At 35.8% G+C, this 21,343-nt stretch overlaps 1 protein-coding gene across 1 annotated transcript in view; it reads left to right on the top strand.

Annotated features, from left to right (window-relative positions):
• Positions 1 to 21,343, top strand: part of RALGAPA1 (Ral GTPase activating protein catalytic subunit alpha 1) — a 343,304-nt gene that overhangs the window by 141,141 nt on the left and 180,820 nt on the right. Inside the window, exons 13-16 of the mRNA XM_007938553.1 lie at positions 5,881 to 6,029; positions 9,799 to 9,928; positions 12,107 to 12,344; positions 15,437 to 15,598. Of these exons, the coding sequence (XP_007936744.1) occupies positions 5,881 to 6,029; positions 9,799 to 9,928; positions 12,107 to 12,344; positions 15,437 to 15,598 (679 nt within the window). The remainder of the gene's footprint in view (positions 1 to 5,880; positions 6,030 to 9,798; positions 9,929 to 12,106; positions 12,345 to 15,436; positions 15,599 to 21,343) is intronic.

The following is a 21,343-nucleotide window of genomic DNA, read 5'->3' as shown; positions in this document are numbered from 1 at the left end:
ATGCTGGATTCAGAAAAGGATGTGGAATGAGGGATATCATTGCTGATGTCAAATGGATCTTAGATGAATGCAAAGAATACCAGAAAGATATTTACTTGTGTTTTATTGACTATGCAAAAGCATTTGATTCTGTGGATCATAACAAAATATGGATAACATTGAGAAGAATAGGAATTCCAGAACACTTGATTGTACTCATGAGGAACATGTACATATATCAAGAGGCTGCTGTTCGAACAGAACAAGGGGATACTGCATGGTTCAAAATCAAGACGGGAGTGTGTCAAGGTTGTATCCTTTCACCATACTTACTCAACTTGTACGCTGAGCAAATCTGAGGAGCTGGACTATATGATGAAGAATGTGGCATCAGGATTGGAAGAAGACTCATTAACACCTGAGATATGCAGATTACACAACATTGCTTGCTTAAAGTGAGGATGACTTGGAGCACTTACTGATGAAGATTGAAGACTACAGTCTGCAGTATGGATTACACCTCAATATAAAGAAAACACAAATCCTCAAAACTGGGCCAGTAAACAGCTTCATGATGGACGAGGAAAAGATTGAAGTTGTCAAGGACTTCATACTACTTGATTCTACGATCAGCAGCAACGGAAGCAGCAGTCAAGACATCAGATGACGTATTGCATTGGGCAAATCTGCTGTGAAAGACCTCTTTCAAGTGCTGAAGAACAAAGATCTCTCCTTGAAGACTAAGGTGCGCCTAACCCAAGCCATGGTATTTTCAGTCACTTCGTATGCATATGAGAGCTGGACAATGAATAAGAAAGACTGAAGAAGAGTTGATGATTTTGAGTTGTGTTGGAGAAGAATGCTAAGAGTATCATGGACTGCTAAAAGGACTAACAAATATGTCCTGGAAGAAGTGCAGCTGAAATACTCCTTGGAAGTGAGAACAGCCAGACTTCATCTCACCTACTTTGCTTATGTTGTCAGAAGGAACCATTCCCTGGAGAAGGATATCATGCTTGATAAAGTGGAGAGTCAATGAAGAAGGGGAAGGGCCTCAACGGGCTGCAATGTTGGGCTCAGGAATAGCAAGGATCATGAGGGTGGCACAGGACCAGGCAGTGTTTCATTCTGTTGTGCACAGGGTCGCTATGAGTCGGAGACAACTTGACAGCACCTAACACCAACAGCAACAACAACCATTTTACAGTCCCACCAGCAATGAATGAGTGTTCCAGTATCTATATCCTCACAAACACCTATTGTTTTTTCTCTCTCTCTTTTTTAATCATAGGTATTAGTGACTATAATGTGGTATCACATTGTGGTTTTGAGTTGCATTTTTGTAATGACTAAGGACATTGAGTAACATTTCATATGCATGTTGTCCGTTTGTATTTTTTTGTGAAATGTCCATTCAGATCCTTTGTTAATTTTTTGATTGAGTTGTTTGTCTTTTTGTTGTTATGCTGTAGGAGTTTTTAAAATACATTCTGAATATGGTTATAAGATATATGGTTCCTCAACATTTTCCCTGTTCTATAGCTTGTCTCTTCACTTTTTTTTTTTTTTTTTAATTTTATAGGGTACATGACTTTGGAATTTATTTGACAGCAAAAAGTGATATACTTTACTCCAAAATCTATTTTGTCTCGTATTGATAGTCACTTCAACTTTCTTTTGATTAGAGTTACCATGTTATAGCATTTTGTCCTCTTTCTTTTAAACATTTTCTTTTTTTTTTTAATTGTGATTTGGGTGAGAATTTACAGAGCAAATTCACTTTCCATAAAGCAGTTCACATACACTTTGTTTCATAACATTGACTATAGATTACCCCGATGCAACATCTCCCCTCCCATTTCTTTCCGATAATTACCCACTTCCCTGTGTCCATCCCTCCATGCACTCCTGCCCCCTGAGCTGTCTCTGTGTGCATAAATAGCCCTTCTTTCTTCCATGATTGTTTTCTCCAAGGAGTGTATCTACCTCAGGTAAATGTTCAATGCATTTGCCTGTCTTTTATTTGGCTGGAAGCCACAGGTATGTGTTCAGTTCCAGACCTGAGGGGAAGGTAGGGGCCATAGTCTCAGTGGTTCCAGGCTCTATCAGACCAGCAAACCTGGTCCCCTTTTTTTTTCCAAATGATTTTGAGTTTTGTTCCACATTGTTCTCCCTCTCTATCCAGATCTCCCTTCGAGTGGTTGACAGTGGTAGCCAGGCACCATTTAGTTCTTCTGGTCCCATAGTCATATAGGCTGTGGATCGCATGGCATACCAGTTACTAGGACTTATTTTTTCCTTGAATATTTGGTGTTCTTCATTCTTCTTTGCTCTGGATGAGGAGATGGCTGCTTGCAGGCTTTTGAGATCCCAGTTGCTACTTGCCAAAGTAGGAGGTGGAACAATGTTTTGTGTAGTATATTATGCCAGTTGAACTTGATGTCCCCTGCGACTGTTGTTGAGCTCACCGGTTCAACTACTCTGTCCCTGTGTGTAGCTGGCTGTGACCAAGAAGCGACTACAGCCTTGTCCCTTGTCAGCTCAACTGGGGCCTGAAAATTCTTACAGATCATACAAATAACACTTGTAGAACCATTGTCTGCCAACGTTGTCTCTTAACTTTGTTAATAAATTCTTTGATGCATAGTGTTTAGTTTTGATTAACTCCAATTTGTCTGTGTTATATTTTATTCCTTGTGCTTTCAGTGTCATATCTAAGAACTCTTATTGAAAACTAGGTCCCAAAGCATTACCCCTATATTGTCATCTAAGAGTTTTGTGGTGGTAGTTGTTACATTTAAGTCTTTGATCCATTTGGAGTTAATATGATTTGGGATATGGATCCAGGTTTTTTCTTTTTCTTGTGGAAATCCAGTTGTACTAGCACCATTTTTATTAAAGACACTATACTTTCCCATTGGATGGACTTAGCATTCTTGTTGAAAACCATTTGGCCATGGATGTTTGAGTTTATTTCTGGACTCTTCAGTCCATTCCATTGATTCATATATCTATCATTTTGTCAATACTATTTTGATTGTTGTTATGTGCCACCGAGTCAGACCTGACTCATAGCGACCCCTCCTTGGGTTTCCGAGGCAGTATCACTATGGAAGTAGATTGCCCAACCTTCTTTTTGAGGAGTGGCTGGTGGGTTTGAACTGCCAGTCTTCTGGTTAGCAGTCAAGTGCCTTAGGCAGTATGCTACTCCTATTTAATTAGTGTAGCTTTATATTATGTTTTGAGATTAGGAAGTGTGAATCCTACTTTGTTCTTCTTTTTCACAATTGTTTGGCTTTTTCGGGTCCCTTGTACTTAAGTATAAATTTGAGGACTGAGTTTTTCATTTCTGCAAAGAAGGGTATTGGACTTTTTATGGAGATTGCATTGAATCTGTAGATTGCTTTAGGTACTTTTGAGAAATTAACAGTATTTAGTTCTGTGATCCGTAAGTGTGAAATGCCCTTCCATTTTTAAGATTTTAATTCCTTTCAATAATACTTTGGAGTTTTCAATATACAAATCTTTCATTTCCTTGGTTAAATTTATTACTACGTATTTCATGCTTTTAGATGTGATTGTCAGTGGAATTGTTTCCTTATTTTCCATGTGAGATTGCACATTGTTGGTGTGTTTGTATGTTGACCTTGTGTACTTGTTGATCTTTTATAACTTTGATGAATTCATTAATCAACTCTAGTAGTTTTCTTGTGGATTCTTTTTGTTTCTGAAACACCTTTATAAGATAGGCATTCATGAAAACTGTGTAAGTTGCCTGTACAGTAAAGGTGTCTTGGTCTTTTATTCAGGGGTAGGTCATATCATGGAGATTGTGATCTGGTTCAGTTTCTTTCATGACATAGCATGGTAGTTAAATTTGTGTGTCAACTTGGCTGGGCCTGGTTGTATAGCTGGGCAGCTGGATGTAGTATTCCCCATGATGAGACGCAATCAACTCCATAATAGAGTCTGTGAGCACCTTAGTAGCTGCTTTAGAGATGTGATCTGCTTCCCATATATAAGAAGCAGTTTTGGGAATGGTCTTGTAAGTTATAGCATGCTTGAACCCTGCATGTAGCTGAGTCGTTGTTCATCAGGCTGCCATGCTCTGCCAACCTTGGGACTTTCAATGGACTTGAATTAATGGCCTGCTGTGTGGTTTGGTTAACATTGAAACTGTGCCTTTTTACTTGTCAATCTCGGGTTTGTCAGCCTCAGCAGCCAGCAGCTGAGTGAAGAAAAGCCTCCAGCTTCAGTGGGCCGGGAGCAGGAGGCAGAGCTGAAGCCAAGGGTTGAGGGGCTTTCAGCCAGCCCCTAGAGCCTGGCACTTTGAACTCAGACTTGAAGCTCCAGACTGTAAGAGAATAAACTCCTGTTTGTTAAAACCATCCCAGTTGTGGTATATTCTTGTCAAAGTGGTACTGGGTAACCAGAACACATAGATATATGGATCTTTCCTATTTCTTCTTGAATCAGTTTTGGCAATTTACATTTTTGTATAATAAAATAATCCATCTCATTAAAAGTATAATTTTTTTGCCATTCATTGAATTGGGATTTTTAAATCCTCTACTGGATCTATAGTTATGTCCTCATTTTATTTCTAATATTATTTATTTGTGCCTTTCTCTTGTTTTTCTTGGTCAGTATTGGTAAACTTACAGAATCATCTATTTACACAGTAAGAAAATTTGCTTGATTTTCTCTTCTCACATGATTTTGCAACTGTATTGCTATGTAGTTACCCCAGGGGATTTATGTTAAAGTTATGAGTATGTTGTTGTTGTTACTAGCTATCATCAGATGGGACTCCTACTGATGGCAACCCCGTGCATAACAGAATGAAACACTGCATGATCCTGTACCATCTCCATGACTGGTTGCAGACTGGACTGTTGTAGTACGTAGGAGTTTCATAGCCTGATTTTTGGAAGTAGATCACAATGCTTTTTTTCCTGCTCTGTCTCAGTATGGAAGCTTCGCTGAAACCTCTTCACTCCACTAATAGAGAGATGGTGGCTGTAGTTGAGATGTCTTGGCCAGAAATCAAACACAGGTTTCTTTCATGGGAGGCAAGAATTCTACCATGAACCACCATTGCCTTCACAACAGACTTAATATTTTATTCCTCCCAAGTGTACCTGAGAGCCTGCATGCAGCTGTAGTCATTGTAACAACTTGATACTCATAATCCTTATGCTGTATAACAAAATACAGTTGTTTTACTTCCAGATACATATTGATGAATCCTCACTTGTAGTACTGTAATAATGTGATTTCGTTATGCAGTTTGAGTTTTCATCATCAAAGTAAATAAACACATATAACCAATGAACATGAAAAAAAGGATAAAACGTTTTGAACAGTTTGTTCTGAAAATTCTTGATTTTAGTATCATCTTTTATCCTAAAATTGTTGTGTTTATTCATTGTCCTTTTCATTTTAGATTAGCGATAAACTTACTCTATTAAAGCTTTTAGTTTTGGAAAATGGGACTTTTACACTTAGTCTGTTTTCCTTAGGTGATTCATAGTAATTTTATATTTGTCTGGTATTGGTATTTGCCGTCAAGTCGCCCCCGACTCATAGTGACCCCTCCTTGGGTTTCCAAGGCAGTATCACTACAGAAGTAGGATTGCCCAACCTTCCTTCCGAGGAGTGGCTGGTGGGTTTGAACCGCCAGCCTTCTGGTTAGCAGTATATTTGTTTAGGTAAACACAAAAATACACAGTCTAATTAGTTCAAACTGGTGATAAAATAGGTTTGGAATTAATGCACAGTCTTCCTTTTAAGTTCTCCATAGATTACCTTGTTGTCAGCATCTAAGTTTATTTCTCTTTAAATAAGAATTATGTCACTGAAATTCCGTAATTAATAGCTAATGATTTTTTTTCATTTTAGGTGTTTATCATAAACTCATCTAACATATTTCTTCTTGAACCTGCAAATGAAATCAAATACCTCCTGGATGAGCACACAGATATGTGTAAACGCATTCTTAACATATACCGGTTCATGGTTGTGCAAGTATCAATGGACAAAAAGACTTGGTAAAAAAATTTTATTTTTTATGTATCTTTTTCTTTTTTATTGTGTAGATATGTAGACAATATAGTAATTTTTAGAGGGAGAGTATCTGTGCACAGGGCTTGTCACAATAGTAGGGGTTCCTGTTTTGAATGAATGAATATGTATAGTATTTTATGTAATAATCATAATGACAACAGTCTGCTTTACTCAAACATCTTTGATCACACTTCTATAAGACCCCTTGGATTATTTTTCTGTAGCAGGAATATGATGGATTTATGCCTGCCTTTGTCTGTGAACAAATGCATACACACATGAATGAATTAATGAGTTTCTGTGTGTATGTGTAAATGAATGAATGAACAAGCAGATGATTGAATATACAATGCCACATTTTCAACTTGACTTTTTAGGCCAAGTATGGTCAGGACCTTGCCTACTTTTCTAGTTCTCTTCCAAGCCTATCTTTAAGGATGGAGTTCTGCCTTCCAGCTTAATGAAATTACTCTTTTCTGAGCATATTCTGTACTTTTCTTTAGAATGTTTAACTCCTGCTGTTGTTTCCTGTTGTAGTCATAACTGTCCTTAAGATCTCACCCTCCTCTTTCCACATATCTTTAGTTAAATTTTCTTCTCACTTCCTCTCATTCTTTTATGTAGTTCTTGTAAAAATTATCTTGATCCTTGAATTACTTGTATAAATGGCTATTTACCCTCACTCAATTTGGAGGCTCTAGGTAGTATATACTGATTAACTGGTTATTTTCTTTACATAGTATATTATATGTTTTTGGTACTTTATAAATATTTGTTTAATGGAATTGGGGGAGAGATGGGAAGTCAAGCTCTTCAGTTTTTATGAAAATTATACATGTTCATTATAAAATTAAATAACAAAGGAAAGTTTAAAAACAAAAGTAAATGTTGCCTAAAAGCTCACTCTCTAGAGGTAATCAATCACTCTTTGCCTTTTGAGTGAACATTTGTGTTCACCAGACCACATACACAAGTAGATAGTATTAACCGTGTGTGTACATATATATATATATATATACATACATATGTTGTTGTTAGGTCCAAATCATTTCCAACTTACAGTGTGACCTTTGTATACTACAATGAAACACTGCCCAGCCCTGTGCCATGTTCACAGTCATTGCTGTGTGTGAGCCCGCTGTTGCAGCCTCTGTATCAGTCCATCTCATTGAAGGACTGCTTCTCACTGATCCTCTGCTTTACCAAGGGTGATACCCTTCTGCGGGGACTACTCCCTCCTAATAACATGTTCAAAATACATAAGACATGTCTTTCCTTCTAAGATGCATTGCTTCTAAGGTGCATTCTAGCTGTACTTCTTCCTAGATAGATTTGTTCTTTTGGCAGTCTATGGTATATTCAGTTGTCTTCACCAACAGCGTAATTCAAATGCATCAGTTTTTTTTTTCGTTTTTCTTTTTGGACTTCCTTATTCATATGTGTGTGTGTGTGTATCATAATTTTCTTAACCAGTCCCCTATTGATGAAGATACAGTTACTTCTTTTTGTTGTTGGGGTAGGGGAAGACAGTATACATCATTATACAGTTTTCCTCCTTAGACTTATTCTTAAAAAGTGAGTGTATTTGGTCAGATGGTATGCCTAATTTATATACCTCATATAGATATATGATGGCTTTATTTTAAAAGTAAAACTTTAATGTCAGTATTAATAGAGGTACATGTCCACTTCCTTATGCCAGATATTTTTCTAAGCATTTTACATGCATTTTCTTACTAAATCCTTGCAACATCCTATCGGATAGATACATAACATTCCTATTTTTTATGGGATAGTTCTGAGGCAAAAAGAGATTAAGTCATTTGTCCTTGTTCACATAGCAGAGATTTGAACTATATGTCCTTTCTGACTTCAGAGCCGAAGATATTATTTGGCCAGTAGCTAATGCATTAAGGAGCTCTGGTGGCACAGTGGTTAAGGTATTTAGCTGCTAACCAAAAGGTTGGTGGTTCAAAGCCACCAGTGGCTCCATGGGAGAAAGATAAGGCAGTCTGCTTCTGTAAAGAGTACAGCCTTGGAAACTCTATGAGGCAGTTCTACTCTGTCCTATAGGATCACTGTGAGTCAGAATTGACTCAGTGGCAATGGGTTTGGTTTGGCTTACTACATTGAATCGTTCTATTTTAAGTCTTTTTTTGTTTTTGAATCAGTGATGGTAAGTGAGGTTAAAGTGAGAGGCTTGCTATGTGGAGCACAATTTGAGGATGGTTTTCCTATTTTTCTAAGTGATTGCATTATGAGAGACTATATGCATATTTACATTGAATTTTTAAGAATTTCTTTAAGAATTAAAATCTTTGTTACTGTATTACAAAGTGAAAAAGTTGTCTGACAAATGACTTAGTTAATGGCTTAACTACAAATCAGATAAGATTTATTTGGAAGATCTACATATTTCTGATAGTGTAGTGCCTAAGGCACTTGACTGCTAACCAGAAGGCTGGTAGTTCAAAACCACCAGCCACTTGTCGGAAGGAAGGTTGAACAATCTACTTCCATAGTGATATCACCTCAGACACCCAAGAAGGGGTTGCCTGGAGTCGGGTCCGACTTGACGGCACATGACAACAACAACAGCAACACACTTTATTTCATATATAGTTGATTACAAATAACATATTATTTTATATAGCAAAACTAGACACCTATGGTTACATGAAGCACTTCTGCTGCATTTTTTACTTGTAATGTCCCACATATTGCTGTGCTTGGAATGGGCCTGCAAAATAGACAGAAAGGAGAAGGCTGCGGTAGGGACTTGGGCTGCTAGCCTGGCTATATACCTCAACTGAAGTTCCCTTGACAGCCTCTTTTTCGTATGTGGTTGAGTCAGTTTCTGAATTAACAGGTACAAATGAGGTAGCTTTATGTCTTAGTAATAGTCATCTAAGGGAAGCAGGAAAGGTAAAGATAATACTAGGATTGACTTGCAGTATACAGGAGCTCTGGTGGCATAGTGATTACAGCTTTTAGCTGGTAATCAAAAGTTCAGTGGTTTGAACTCACCAGGCAATTTGAACCCCATCAGCCACTCCATGGGAGAAAGATGAGGCAATCTGCTTCCATAAAGATTTACAACTTTGGAAATCCTATGGGGCAGTTCTACTCTGCCTTATTAGGGTCACTGTGAGTCAGAATCAACTCAGTTGCAGTGGGCAACACAAAGAGAACAAAGTATTTTTTAAAAAACAGTCCAAACTCAAAAGGATGCACAGGGGCAGTAGAATGATGATCCTTGATTGGTTATTGTCTCTATGATTTATTACCCTTAAGACACCATTTAGGTTTTGAAATTAAGCCTAGTATGATTTGGATATGTGGTTCTTTTCCATATTGTAAAGATAGATTAGATGGATCAGTTATCAAGTTAGAAGTATATTTTATAGTTGCGTTCTTCAGACAACTCCCTAAGGTCTACTGCTGTATTTGGGGATTGGTGGAGAAGATCACTCTCCATATTATCACCTCTAATTCATCAGCTTTTTTAGAAAAGTTTATTTGTTGAAAGAATATTGTAGCTTAAAAAAGATATGAAAATGACTAGTATAAATTTATAAAATGGAATCTTTAATATTTAAATATTTATAAAAATTTGAAATTTTCTTCAAAGGTATTTGATATTTTAGTTATCCAGAGATATCATTTTAAAGCAAATAATAATTTGAAAGTTAGTCATTAACCAAAAGCAAACATTTTAAAGAAGGAAAAATTAATTAATCTTTTTACTTTAAGGGAACAGATGCTGCTTGTGTTGCTCAGAGTCACGGAGTCTGTACTGAAGATGCCATCACAAGCTTTTCTACAGTTCCAGGGGAAAAAAAATATGACCTTGGCAGGTCGACTTGCAGGACCACTTTTCCAGGCAATATAAATAAATAAATAGATAGATAGATGAATAGACTTTTTTCCCCCCCCTTTATAAAGATTCATTGACCCCTAAACTTGTAACTTGGGTAAACTTTAAATCAGAGATCATTTCATGTTAAAATATCTTTTCTAGTGCTAAATAAAATGTTGCTTATTTAAATAAGTTAATTGCCATCTTGTACAAACTTACAACCTAGCATAACAGTGGAGGAAATATTAAGTCTGTGAGAAAAGCCTTATGACTGGCTGATGTATTTACTTTTCTTTCTTTGACATACTTATATATGGGAGCTCTGGTAGCGTAGTGCTTAAGGCATTTGACTGCTAACCAGATGGCTGGAGGTTCAAATCCACCAGCCACACCTCGGAAGGAAGATGGGGTAATCTACTTCCGTAGTGATACTGCCTCAGAAACTGAAGGAGGGGTCGCTATGAGTCGGGTCTGACTCGATGACACATAACAGCAGTAACACAATGTGTATGGTTTATAAACATCTGACAGATGGCTTCATAAGTATCAGCTTGATTGTTGTCTGAATTCCCTAGTTGCTAGGACTGTTTCTTCTAAGTTGTTCCACAGAAATAAGAAAGTAGCAAATAATCAAGATTCTTTCTGTTCATGTTCTTCTGTAGACTTTATAGAGTTCTGTTCATTTCTTGGTTTGAAGTATCAGTGGTAGTTTGATATGCAGGAATTATATACTCTGTTTTCCAACTTGAAGATACAGTGCTAATTTTAAATATATTATGATTTGTTTGAAAAACCAAAAACAAAAAATTTTCAAAAATGGTTCTTGATATCAAAGATAAAAATTATTTCAGATCTAATTATGGCCATAAATGTAACCATTCAAATTTATTATTAGTATTATATTGTCTGGTCTGACTCGATGGCACACAATCACCACCACCACCACCACCATTATTTTTCATATATTAGCTAGCTTAACCTGACATTCTGTACTGGTTGTGAATAATCCTTTAAAACCAGATACATTTATTATCTAAACTCCTCTTCACTTCGTTAGCCTTTTTATTATTTCCTCATTGTTGTAACTAGCCCAATGGTGAAAGCTGTAAGAAGACAAAGTTTCAGCTTGCTATATGGATTAAAGAGCTTTGGTGGCACAGTAGTTAACGTATTTGGCTGTTAACCAAAAGGTCAGCTATTTGAACCCACCAGCCACTCTACAGTCTGCTTCTATATTTATATGCCTTGGAAACCCTATAAGGCAGTTCTGCTCTGTCCTATAGGATCACTATGAGTTGGAATCAACTCAGTGGCAGTGGGTTTGGTTTGTTTAATACAGATTTTTTTTTTTGTAGTCTGAACATTTAAAGACAGAATAGGAGAACATTAGTTATTAATGTTCTGTGTCCTAAACTGCTTGTTTTCATCTTTACAGTTAATATTTAAATTTTTGTGAATTAATAAATTCTTAGAACTAAGCTTCTGAAAAACCCCCTTTTTTGTGACTTCTTCAGTAGGAGGGTTTATCTTTAGTAGAAATAACAAAATCTCAGGTTATGAAAGATACAAATTAGAGATACTGCATCATCGGTAATCTGTGCCCTTTTATGAGTATCTTTAAATCCTGTGATTGGATTTATTACAGAATATATTTATTTCCTCCAATGTCTTTAAAGTGAAATTTTAACCTTCAGTTTACGTGAATTTTTCAAAAACACATTAAGTTAGGCACGTCTCTAGTAATTTTAAAAAATAAATATATATATTTTAAAGAATTTCCAAAAATATGTAGCTAGTGATTCCCATTTTTAATTTTAGAAATGTAAGTGTGTTTTTTAGTTCAATAATCATTAACTCTTTAACATTTTCAACACTTAGTAGTATAAAGGCTTTTATTTCTTAAAAAAAATTATTTTCTTTAATATGAGTACAGCTTGATAAATAATTACAACGTTAGGGAGATTTGTTATGATAATTTATCTTAATGGTTAGAGTATTCAGAGTTGGCAGTTGTGAATTTAAATTTAGTGACGTTTAATGTTAGCATGGCTTTCTCTTTTTTAGTATTAATCTACCAAGAACTGGTCATGTGGATATTATGTGATTTTAAATTCTTGTTTCTAGGTAATTTTTTATAATTGGATATCTCATGTTGAAGTCACACTAAATGTATTTTATTGCTATTTCTGGTTATCTTTATAGACTCTTATAGTTGCCTGGATCAAAGCAAATCTAAATGTGTACATCTCTCGAGAACTTTGGGATGACTTACTCTCAGTATTGTCATCATTGACTTATTGGGAAGAGTTGGCTACTGAATGGTCACTGACTATGGAGACGCTAACTAAAGTTCTAGCTAGAAATTTATATAGTTTGGATCTCAGTGATTTACCATTGGATAAACTGAGTGAACAGAAGCAAAAAAAGCACAAAGGAAAAGGTAAGAGCTGTTCGTAGAGATGCCTCACATGACCTTTCTTAATTGGGTTGGGGAAACCAGCCCATGGAGAGGGATGAGGATAAGAGTCATGTTCTCTCTTAAATTATTCCCTCATTCAGTTACCCTGAGGGCTTAAAATTTCTAGCAGTAAAACATGTAGCTACCTTAAAAGTTTTCTATAAGAATCTTAGAATGAATAGCAATTTTGGTGAGAAGTAAAGTGTTATATACATATATAATTACAGTTAAATGGATAATTCAGAATTGTAACCATTTTATTTTTAATGAGTAATTTATGTATTGAATTATGTAATGAGTTTTAATGAGTGGAAATTTATGAAATGTTGCTTTTATCGTACATATTTTTTTTGCTGTTAGAACAGAAGATGATTACATGCTGTTGTATTTTAAAATAGTAAAGAATTATGTGGAGAATAATGATAGCATTTTTTTTAGTTTTAACTAAAAAAAGAGCATTTCCTAAAAGTGAATATGTATCTGTCTAATGTTAATAAAAAGTGAGAAGGAGCGGTTAGCATAGTGATTATATTGATAATACATGTTTTTGCATGCTTGGTTTGTTAGCGTTTTGTACTTTTAATAGTTATTTACTAGTTGGAAATAGCAAAGATTGTGAGGATGGCTCAGAACTGGGCAGTGTTTCATTCTGTTGTGCATTCACTCACTATGAGTCGGAGTCAATCTGACAGCACCTAACAACAAGTTGGAAGTTGCATCTGAATCAGATTTTATAATTTACCTCTTGTCCAGGGTGATAAATATGTACCTGTATTACTTTTTCCTGGATTATTCAGTTCTCAAGTGCCTATTATTGTCAGTTAGAGATTCAGTAACCTTTATCACAAGATGGCTGTTGGTTAGCTCATTTCCTATTTTTGCTTAACTAAATGCTTAATTTCTATTATTTAAGAAAGTAGGTGGCAGAGCATTTATAATAGTTTATACATTGATGGTGTAGTTTTTCAGTTCTGCATCAATTTTAGAATAAATACGATTTTTACATGGATTAAAGTTCAAAGAAGCCTTAAAAGTATGTTGTTGTTGTTAGGTGCTGAGTTGGCTCCAACTCATAGCAGTCCTGTGTACAACAGAAAAAACACTGCCTCCAGTGCAGCATCTGTTTGTTGAAACATCTCAATGGGTATTCCATCCATTCCTGGAGCCTTGGTTTTTGCCAATTCCTTCAGTGTACCATGGATTTCTTCCTTCAGTATCATTGGTTCTTGATCATATGCCACCTCCAAAGTAGTTTACCATCGACTAGTTCTTTCTTGTACAGTGCCTCTGTGTATTCCTTCCATCTTCTTTTGATATTTCCTGCATCATTCAATATATTGCCCATAGAATCTTTTTTTATTGCAGCTTGCAGCTTGAATTTTTCCTTCAGTTCTTTCAGCTTGAGAATACTGAGTGTGTTCTTCCCTTCTGGTTTTCTAACTCCAGATCTTTGCACCTTTCATTAAAACAATTGACTTTGTCTTCTCAAGCTGCTCTTTGAAATCTTCTGTTTAGCTCTTTTGTCTTGTCATTTCTTCCATTTGCTTTAGCCACTCTCCATTCAAGAGCAAGTTTCAGAGTCTCTTCTGACATCCATTTTGATCTTTTCTTTTCTGTTTTTTTAATGACTTTTTGCTGATGTCATCCCACATCTCATCTGGCTTTGGTGTTCAGTGCGTCAAATCTGTTCTTCAGATGGTCTCTAAATTCAGGTGGTATATAATCAGGGTCATATTTTGGCTCTCAAGGGCTTGTTTTTATTGTCTTCAGCTTCGACTTGAACTTGCCTATGATCAGTTGATGGTCTGTTTCACTGTCAGCTCATGGCCTTATTTTGGCCAAAGATAATGAATTTTCCCATGTATCTATGTCTCTTTCCACAGATGTTGTCCATCTGATTTCTATGTGTTCTATATGGTGAGGTCCTTGTGTATTGCTGCCATTTCTATTGTTGTAAAAATATATTTGCAATGAATAAGTCGTTCATCTTGCAGAATTCCATCACACGATCTCAGGCATCATTTCTATCACCAAACCCGTGTTTTCCAACTACCAGTGATTCTTTATTTCCAGCTTTTGCATTCTAATCACCAGTAATAATCAATACATCTTGATTGCATGTTTGGTCAATTTCAGACTGCAGGAGTTGGTAAAAATCTTTAGTTTCCTCATCTTTTGCTTTAATGGTTGATGTGTAAATTTGAGTAGTAGTATTAACTGGTCTTCCTTATAGGCACATGGATATTATCCTATCACTGACAGCATTGTACTTCAGGACAGATGTTGAAATATTCTTTGTGATGACAAATGTGACACCATTTATATTGTCATTTGACATTCCTGGCATAGTAGATCATATGGTTGTCTGATTTAGAGTGGCTGAAACCACTCCATTTCAGCTCACTAATCTAGGATATTGACCTTTATCTGTTCCATTTAATTTTTACAACTTTCAATTTTCCTAAATTAATACTTTGTACATTCCACGTTCTGATTATTAATGTATGTTTGTAGCTTTCCTCATTTTGAGACATGCTCCATTAGCAAATGGAGGTCCCAGAAACTTTACTCCATCCATGTCATTAAAGATGACTCTACTTTGAGGAGGCAGGACTTCCCCAGTTGTAATTTGAGTGCCTCTGACCTGAGGGGCTTATCTTTGGCATTACATTGGAGAATGTTTCAGGGCTATTTATAAAATTTTCAAGTAATATACCAGTCAGTGTTTCACTGCTATTCAAAAAGTTTTCACTGGCCAGTTCTTTGAGAAGTGGATGGCCCTGTCCTTCTTCCCAGTTGCCTTAGTCTGGAAGGTCCACTGAAACCTATCCACCATGGGTGACCCTGCTGATACTTGAAATACCAGTGGCATAGCCTCCAGTCTCACAGCAACATGCAAGCCACCACAGTACAACAAACTGACTGACAAGTGGTGGCTTAAAAGTATATTTTGTGGTGTTACTTTATAATTCATTATGAGTTCATCTAAGAATCTAAAGGAAGGTTACATATGTAATTTGAAGAAATTATTTGTCAGATAACAGTATACTAAAATTGAAATTCTACATTCCTAGGAGTTGGACATGAATTTCAGAAGGTTTCGGTTGACAAGTCATTTTCTAGAGGATGGAGTCGTGATCAGCCTGGCCAAGCCCCAATGAGGCAGAGAAGTGCAACAACCACTGGTTCTCCAGGAACTGAAAAGGCGAGGAGTATAGTGCGGCAAAAAACTGTTGGTATGTGGTCTTTAAAATCATGAGACATGTATAGGGCTCTGTATTTATAGTCCTTAGTACTCTTGTATGTGATTAAGTAATAAAAAACTATGTGATGTAGACAGTTTTATTATCAGTTGATATGTTCTTATGTGAGTAACTTCTGGTCAATTTCAGACTGAAATTGACTATTGAAACGTTTGTTTTCAGTAGTACTCTATGTCTAGTGATATGCTATGTTATTACTATGCTATTAAGATTTTATCTTATTGTTTTATGTAATTTTACTGTTGTTGTTGTGTGCCGTTGAATCGGACCCAACACATAGCAACCCCTCTTTGGGTTTCCAAGGCAGTATCACTACGGAAGTAGATTGCCCCATCTTCCTTCCGATACCCCTAATTTTAAAATGTTATTTTACAGAATTGAAGAAGTAGTACTCTGATTTACTTTATAGACTCAGGCGTTAACTGATACAATTTCTGCTAAGTGACTTTACCCACAAACATGAAAAATTAGGGTAGCTAATTTTCAGAGCTACAATTGTTGTATAGAAGGGTTGGTTTCACAAGCTTCCAATAAGGAATTCCTCCTCCCTTCTGGCAGATAAGGAGCTCTGGTGGCATAGTGGATAAAACATTTGGCTACTAACTAGAAGGTCAGTGTGCTTCAAACCAGCCAGTTTCACTGTGGGAGGAAGATGAGGCAATCTATTTCCATAAACATTTGCAGCTTTGGAAACCCAGTGGGTGTTGCTGTGAGTCAGAATCAATTCGATGTCAGTGGATTTGGTTTGGGTTACTGGCAGAAAGCTGAGTCCATGGTGGAGTCTGTTGCTAGATTTCTTGCTGTTTTAACAGACACAGAGGACATTTCTGTAATCTGGGAAAGAACAACAAAGGAGCAATGATGGAAATAATTTCTGGACATAGAATCAGTCAGCAAACTGTGGACCTAGCTACCAACTTCTCCTCCTAGAGGTTGATAACTTGTTTTGAATTGTAGTAGAAAGAATGCTGTAATGAAAAAGCAGAACTTTTTCCTGACATTTTCTCTCTCTTTTATCACTAAATAGCTAGGTAACCTTGGACAATTTACCATACCTTCTAGGTCTTAGATACTTATCTGTGTAGTGAGACTGGTAATACATCACATTTCTGAAACAAAATTGTTTGACATTATTTAAGGCTTTACAATCTATGATTCTCCCAGAAGAGTTTTCCGTGGTAGTGTATCTGTATTTAATGGTAATAGATTAAAAAAAATTAATTTTAAAGAACTTTAAAATTATTATTTTAAGGGTATGTCCTCTATCAAATGAAGGCGTCTAAAATGTTAACAATTAGAATTTGAAAGGAAGAAACAAAAAGACTAGAGAAAATGAAAAGTTTTCAAATAATTAAAAATTAATCATTAGTTTTAAATCATATGGGAGTTCTGGTGGTGTAGTGCCTACGGCATTTGACTGCTAACCAGAGGGCTGTGGTTCAAACCTACTAGCCACTCCTTAGAAGGAAGGTTGGGCAATCTACTTCTGTAGTGATACTGCCTCAGAAACTCAAGGAGAAGTCGCTATAAGTCGGATCTGACTCAATGGCAGTGAGTTTAGAGTTTTTTTAAATTATATTAAGAAATCATATTTTCAGAATTGTCTCTTACCTATAAAATAAACATGGAATTGTCTATGTCAAACTGAAAGAATAAAATTTTATAAAAGGAAAAAAACATATTGATGATTTAAAACTAATATAACCTTCTGAATTTTAGTTTAGAGATGTTGATTGTATCTGAAATGCCTCTCTTCAGTTTTTACTAATATCACATTTGCTGAAAATATTTGTATATTTATTAGAAAGTAGTTGTCCTTTTAAGTTTAAAGTTTTGCTTCCTTTGTTCTGTTTAAACCTTGAACTTTTAAGAAAAGTTGTTTATTTTTTTCTGATTATAGAAGTAATATATGCTTAATATGGAAAGGTAAATTTAAGGAAGCATAAAGATCTATTAGTGCTTTAACAAGAAGTAATTGTTGTTAACATGTTTTTATATTTCTTTCTAGTCTTTTAAAAAGCATGTGATAAGCAAAATAATCATCTTAAATTCATTTATGATGTGATTACTTTCTGGTATCTATGTGAAAGCAACCTTTTCTGGCTAGGTCATTGAACAATCCTGTCAAATAAAAAGTTAAATCCTTAAAAATTTTGTTAAGTAACATGAACACATAATCTAGGAAAATACTAAAAGAAGCAGTAGATTAAATCAGGATCTTCCATTTGCTTTGGGAACATACATTTTATTAAACTTTTTAAAATTAATTTTTATATCTTTAATGAATATACCTGGTTAAAAAGGTGAGGTATGATAAAGTATAAACATTGAAGTAAGTTTTTCTCTAACCATTGTTCCTCTCACCCTTCTTGGTCACTTCTTGAAGACAACCACTGTTAACTGGTTTCTTGATTACCCTTCCAAAGATACTTTATGCATATACACGCATGTATTAATGTATACATTGTTGTGAACCATGGTATTTACATATTTGTATGAAAAAATATATTTAATGAGTACTTAGTATGCAAGTACTATTTTAAGCATTGAGAATATAGTTGTGAATAAAACAGATAAAATCTGTTGAAGCTGACAGTTTATAGTAGGGGGTTACATATAATAAATAGATAAATCAATAAACATGTCAGGAGATAATAAGTGCTATAAGAAACAAATGCAGGGTAAGGGACTAGAGAGTCATCCAGACCAAACCAGTTGCCATTCAGTCATTTCCAATTAATGGCAATCCAATTTGGGTCAGAACTATGCTCTGTAGACTTTTCAGTAGCTGACATCTTTTGGAAGTAGATCTCTGGGACTTTCTTTCGAGGCACCCTCTGAGTGGATTTGAACCATCAACCTTTTGGTTAGTAATTGAGTATGTAATGTACCACCCGGGGACTCCTAGAAAATGATAGAGGTGGGAAAATAAGACTGTTATGGATAGGGATGTCAGTGTAGGCCTGTCATTACAAAGACTGGAAAAAATGAGAGAATGAACCAAGTGAATATGGTAGAAGGAAAAATATAAAAGCCATGACATAGGAGTATGCTTGGATGTTTGAAGAAGCATAGAGAGGCCAGTGTGACTAAAATGGAGTAAGGAAAGAGCAGAGTGCTAGGAGATGAAGTCAAGATATATTATGTATCTTAAAGATTATTACATACCATGAACTGTTGAACTTCCTTATACTCCATTAGGAAGTACGATACTTTCACCTAGGAGCTCTGGTAGCATAGTGCCTAAGGCCCTTGACTGCTAACCAGAAGGCTGGCGGTTCAAACCCACCAGCCACTCCTCAGAAGGAAGGTTAGGCAATCCTACTTCCGTAGTGATACTGCCTCGGAAACCCAAGGAGGGGTCGCTATGAGTCGGGGCCGACTCGACGGCAAATAACAACAACAACAACATACTTTCACCTGTGTCCTGAAGATGGGCACTTAGTTTATTTACAATTTTGTGTATTTAAAAATGATATAAGCCAAAAAACAAAACCAAAAGAAAAACAGCCTACTGTTGTCAAGTCTATTCTGACTCATAATGACCCTGTAGGATAGTAGAACTGCCCTATAGGGTTTCCAAGGCTGTAAATCTTTACTGAAACAGACTACCTCATCTACCTCAGCTCTTGCTGATCAGCTTGTGGGTTCAAATTTCTTACCTGTTCATGTGCAACCAAAAGCTTTAACCACTGTAACACCAGAAAGCAAACCATTGTCATTGAGTCAATTCTGACTCATAGTGACCCTGTAGGACTGACTAGAACTGCCCCATAGAGTTTCCAAGGCTGTAAATTAAAGCAGACTGACTCATCTTTCTTCTGCAGAGTGGCTGGTGGGTTCAGTCCTCCAACCTGTTGGTTTGCAGCCAGGTGAATGCTTTAACCATTATGCCAGCAGAGTTCCTTTGCACCACCAAAGCTCCTTAAAAATGGTATAGAATATACTTATTTATACTTTTATGCTTTGTGCATATATGCATATATATTTGTAAGTTAAATCTGTAGGATTTTAAGTCAAATTGCCTCTAAAAAGGTTGTACTAATTTACACTTTTACTTATGTTAAAGAATCTCTTGTTTCTTCAACATGCTTGCCAGTTTATTACCATGTTTAGTAATATTATGAGCATCTTTGAATAAATTTAAAAGCCTTTTGGGACTTTCCAGTGGTCTTATTTATACATCAAAAATTTATTAGTCTGTAATGATATTAAAAAAAAAAAACTGTATGTGTGAAGGTGGTGAAGTAGAATTAAAGGTCTTCTTTAGCAAAAACTTTTAAACCAGTGAATACAGAAAAAGTGAAGGAAAAAGGAAAATCTTCATTTTGCAATACCTAATATAATAATTTATTTCAGTAAGGATCATCAGTGGATACTAAAACCAGTAGATGAAAGATTTTTTAGGAAGAGGATCATTCCAGAGATTATTTACATTTGTAAAGGGTAAATAGACCTTTACATTGGAGGGATTTTGAAGTCACTATATACCTAACCTGCAGTTTGTAGTAAATGTAGGAGATAGAGGAACAGGTTAAATGATTCATGAGAAAACAATCAAACAACACTAGAATGTAGTACATTTTATGAGACAGTTGACCTATACTTTTCAAAAGACAAAATCAGTTTTTAAAAAAGTTGGGGATGAGCCAGAAGATTAACACTAAATTTTCAGAAATACATAAGACATTGAATGGGCAAAGGAGCAGAATTGAATCAATGGAAGACAGAATTAGGGAGATTGAAGGCAAATGCCTGAACACTTCTTTGGAAAGGGATAAATCAGAATAAAGGTCAAAACAAAATGAATAAAGCCTAAGGTTCATGTGGGATACCATCAGAAGGAATAACCTACGTGTGATTGGAATTCCAGAACAGGAAGACACTTGGAAGAGAATTTTCCTGGTATGAAGAAAGATGAGAATATATCCATTCAGGAAGTCCAGTGAAACCCCAAAAAATCACCCACACATATCATCATCAAACGTACCAAAACCAAAGACAAAGAAAGAATCATGAGAGCAGCACAGGAAAAACGAAAAGTTACCTGCAAGGGGCAACCAGTAAGACTAAGCTCGGATTTCTTGAGAGAAACCATACAGGCAAGAAGACAATGGGATGGTATATATAAACACTGAAGGAGAAAAATTTCCAACCAAGAATAATGTACCCAGCAAAATTGTCCCTCAGATATGATGGTGAAATTAGGATATTTCCAGATAAGCAGAAATTAAGGGGTTTGTTAAAACCAGACTAAGCTTACAAGAGATGCTAAAGGGTGCCCTTTGGACAGAGAAGCAACAATAGCCAACAACAACTGACCATTAACACACTTGATAATATAACCCAGAAACCAACCCAGCTATGAAAGTTTCCAAAGTAAATAAGCCTACAGGATTGTAAACAGGGAACCAGAGACATCAATTGACAAAAGAAAACAACTACAAACCAAAAAGAGGGAAAAAACTGCATCGTTACAGAACTTCTAGATGGTAGGGAAGTCAAGACAACTACAAGATAGAACAGACTGTCCTAAACTTGGGAAGAAAACTATAAATCATAGGGTAACCTCAAAGAAAAATGATAAACCTTCACATCAAAAAAGAGGACCAGCATAAACATTCAGCAAATACTAAAACAATAGCAATGAAGGAAGTGATAACATGATTCATATACAAAACAAGCTCAGCATAGAAAATTATATGCAACAAAGAAATT

This window comes from Orycteropus afer, unplaced genomic scaffold (genome assembly GCF_000298275.1).
Source record: "Orycteropus afer afer isolate SDZICR_OR568_19922 unplaced genomic scaffold, OryAfe1.0 scaffold00051, whole genome shotgun sequence".
In the NCBI taxonomy this organism is placed as follows: domain Eukaryota; kingdom Metazoa; phylum Chordata; class Mammalia; order Tubulidentata; family Orycteropodidae; genus Orycteropus; species Orycteropus afer.
Note: the sequence above shows the minus strand (reverse complement) of the source record. Positions and strands in the feature narration are given on the sequence as shown.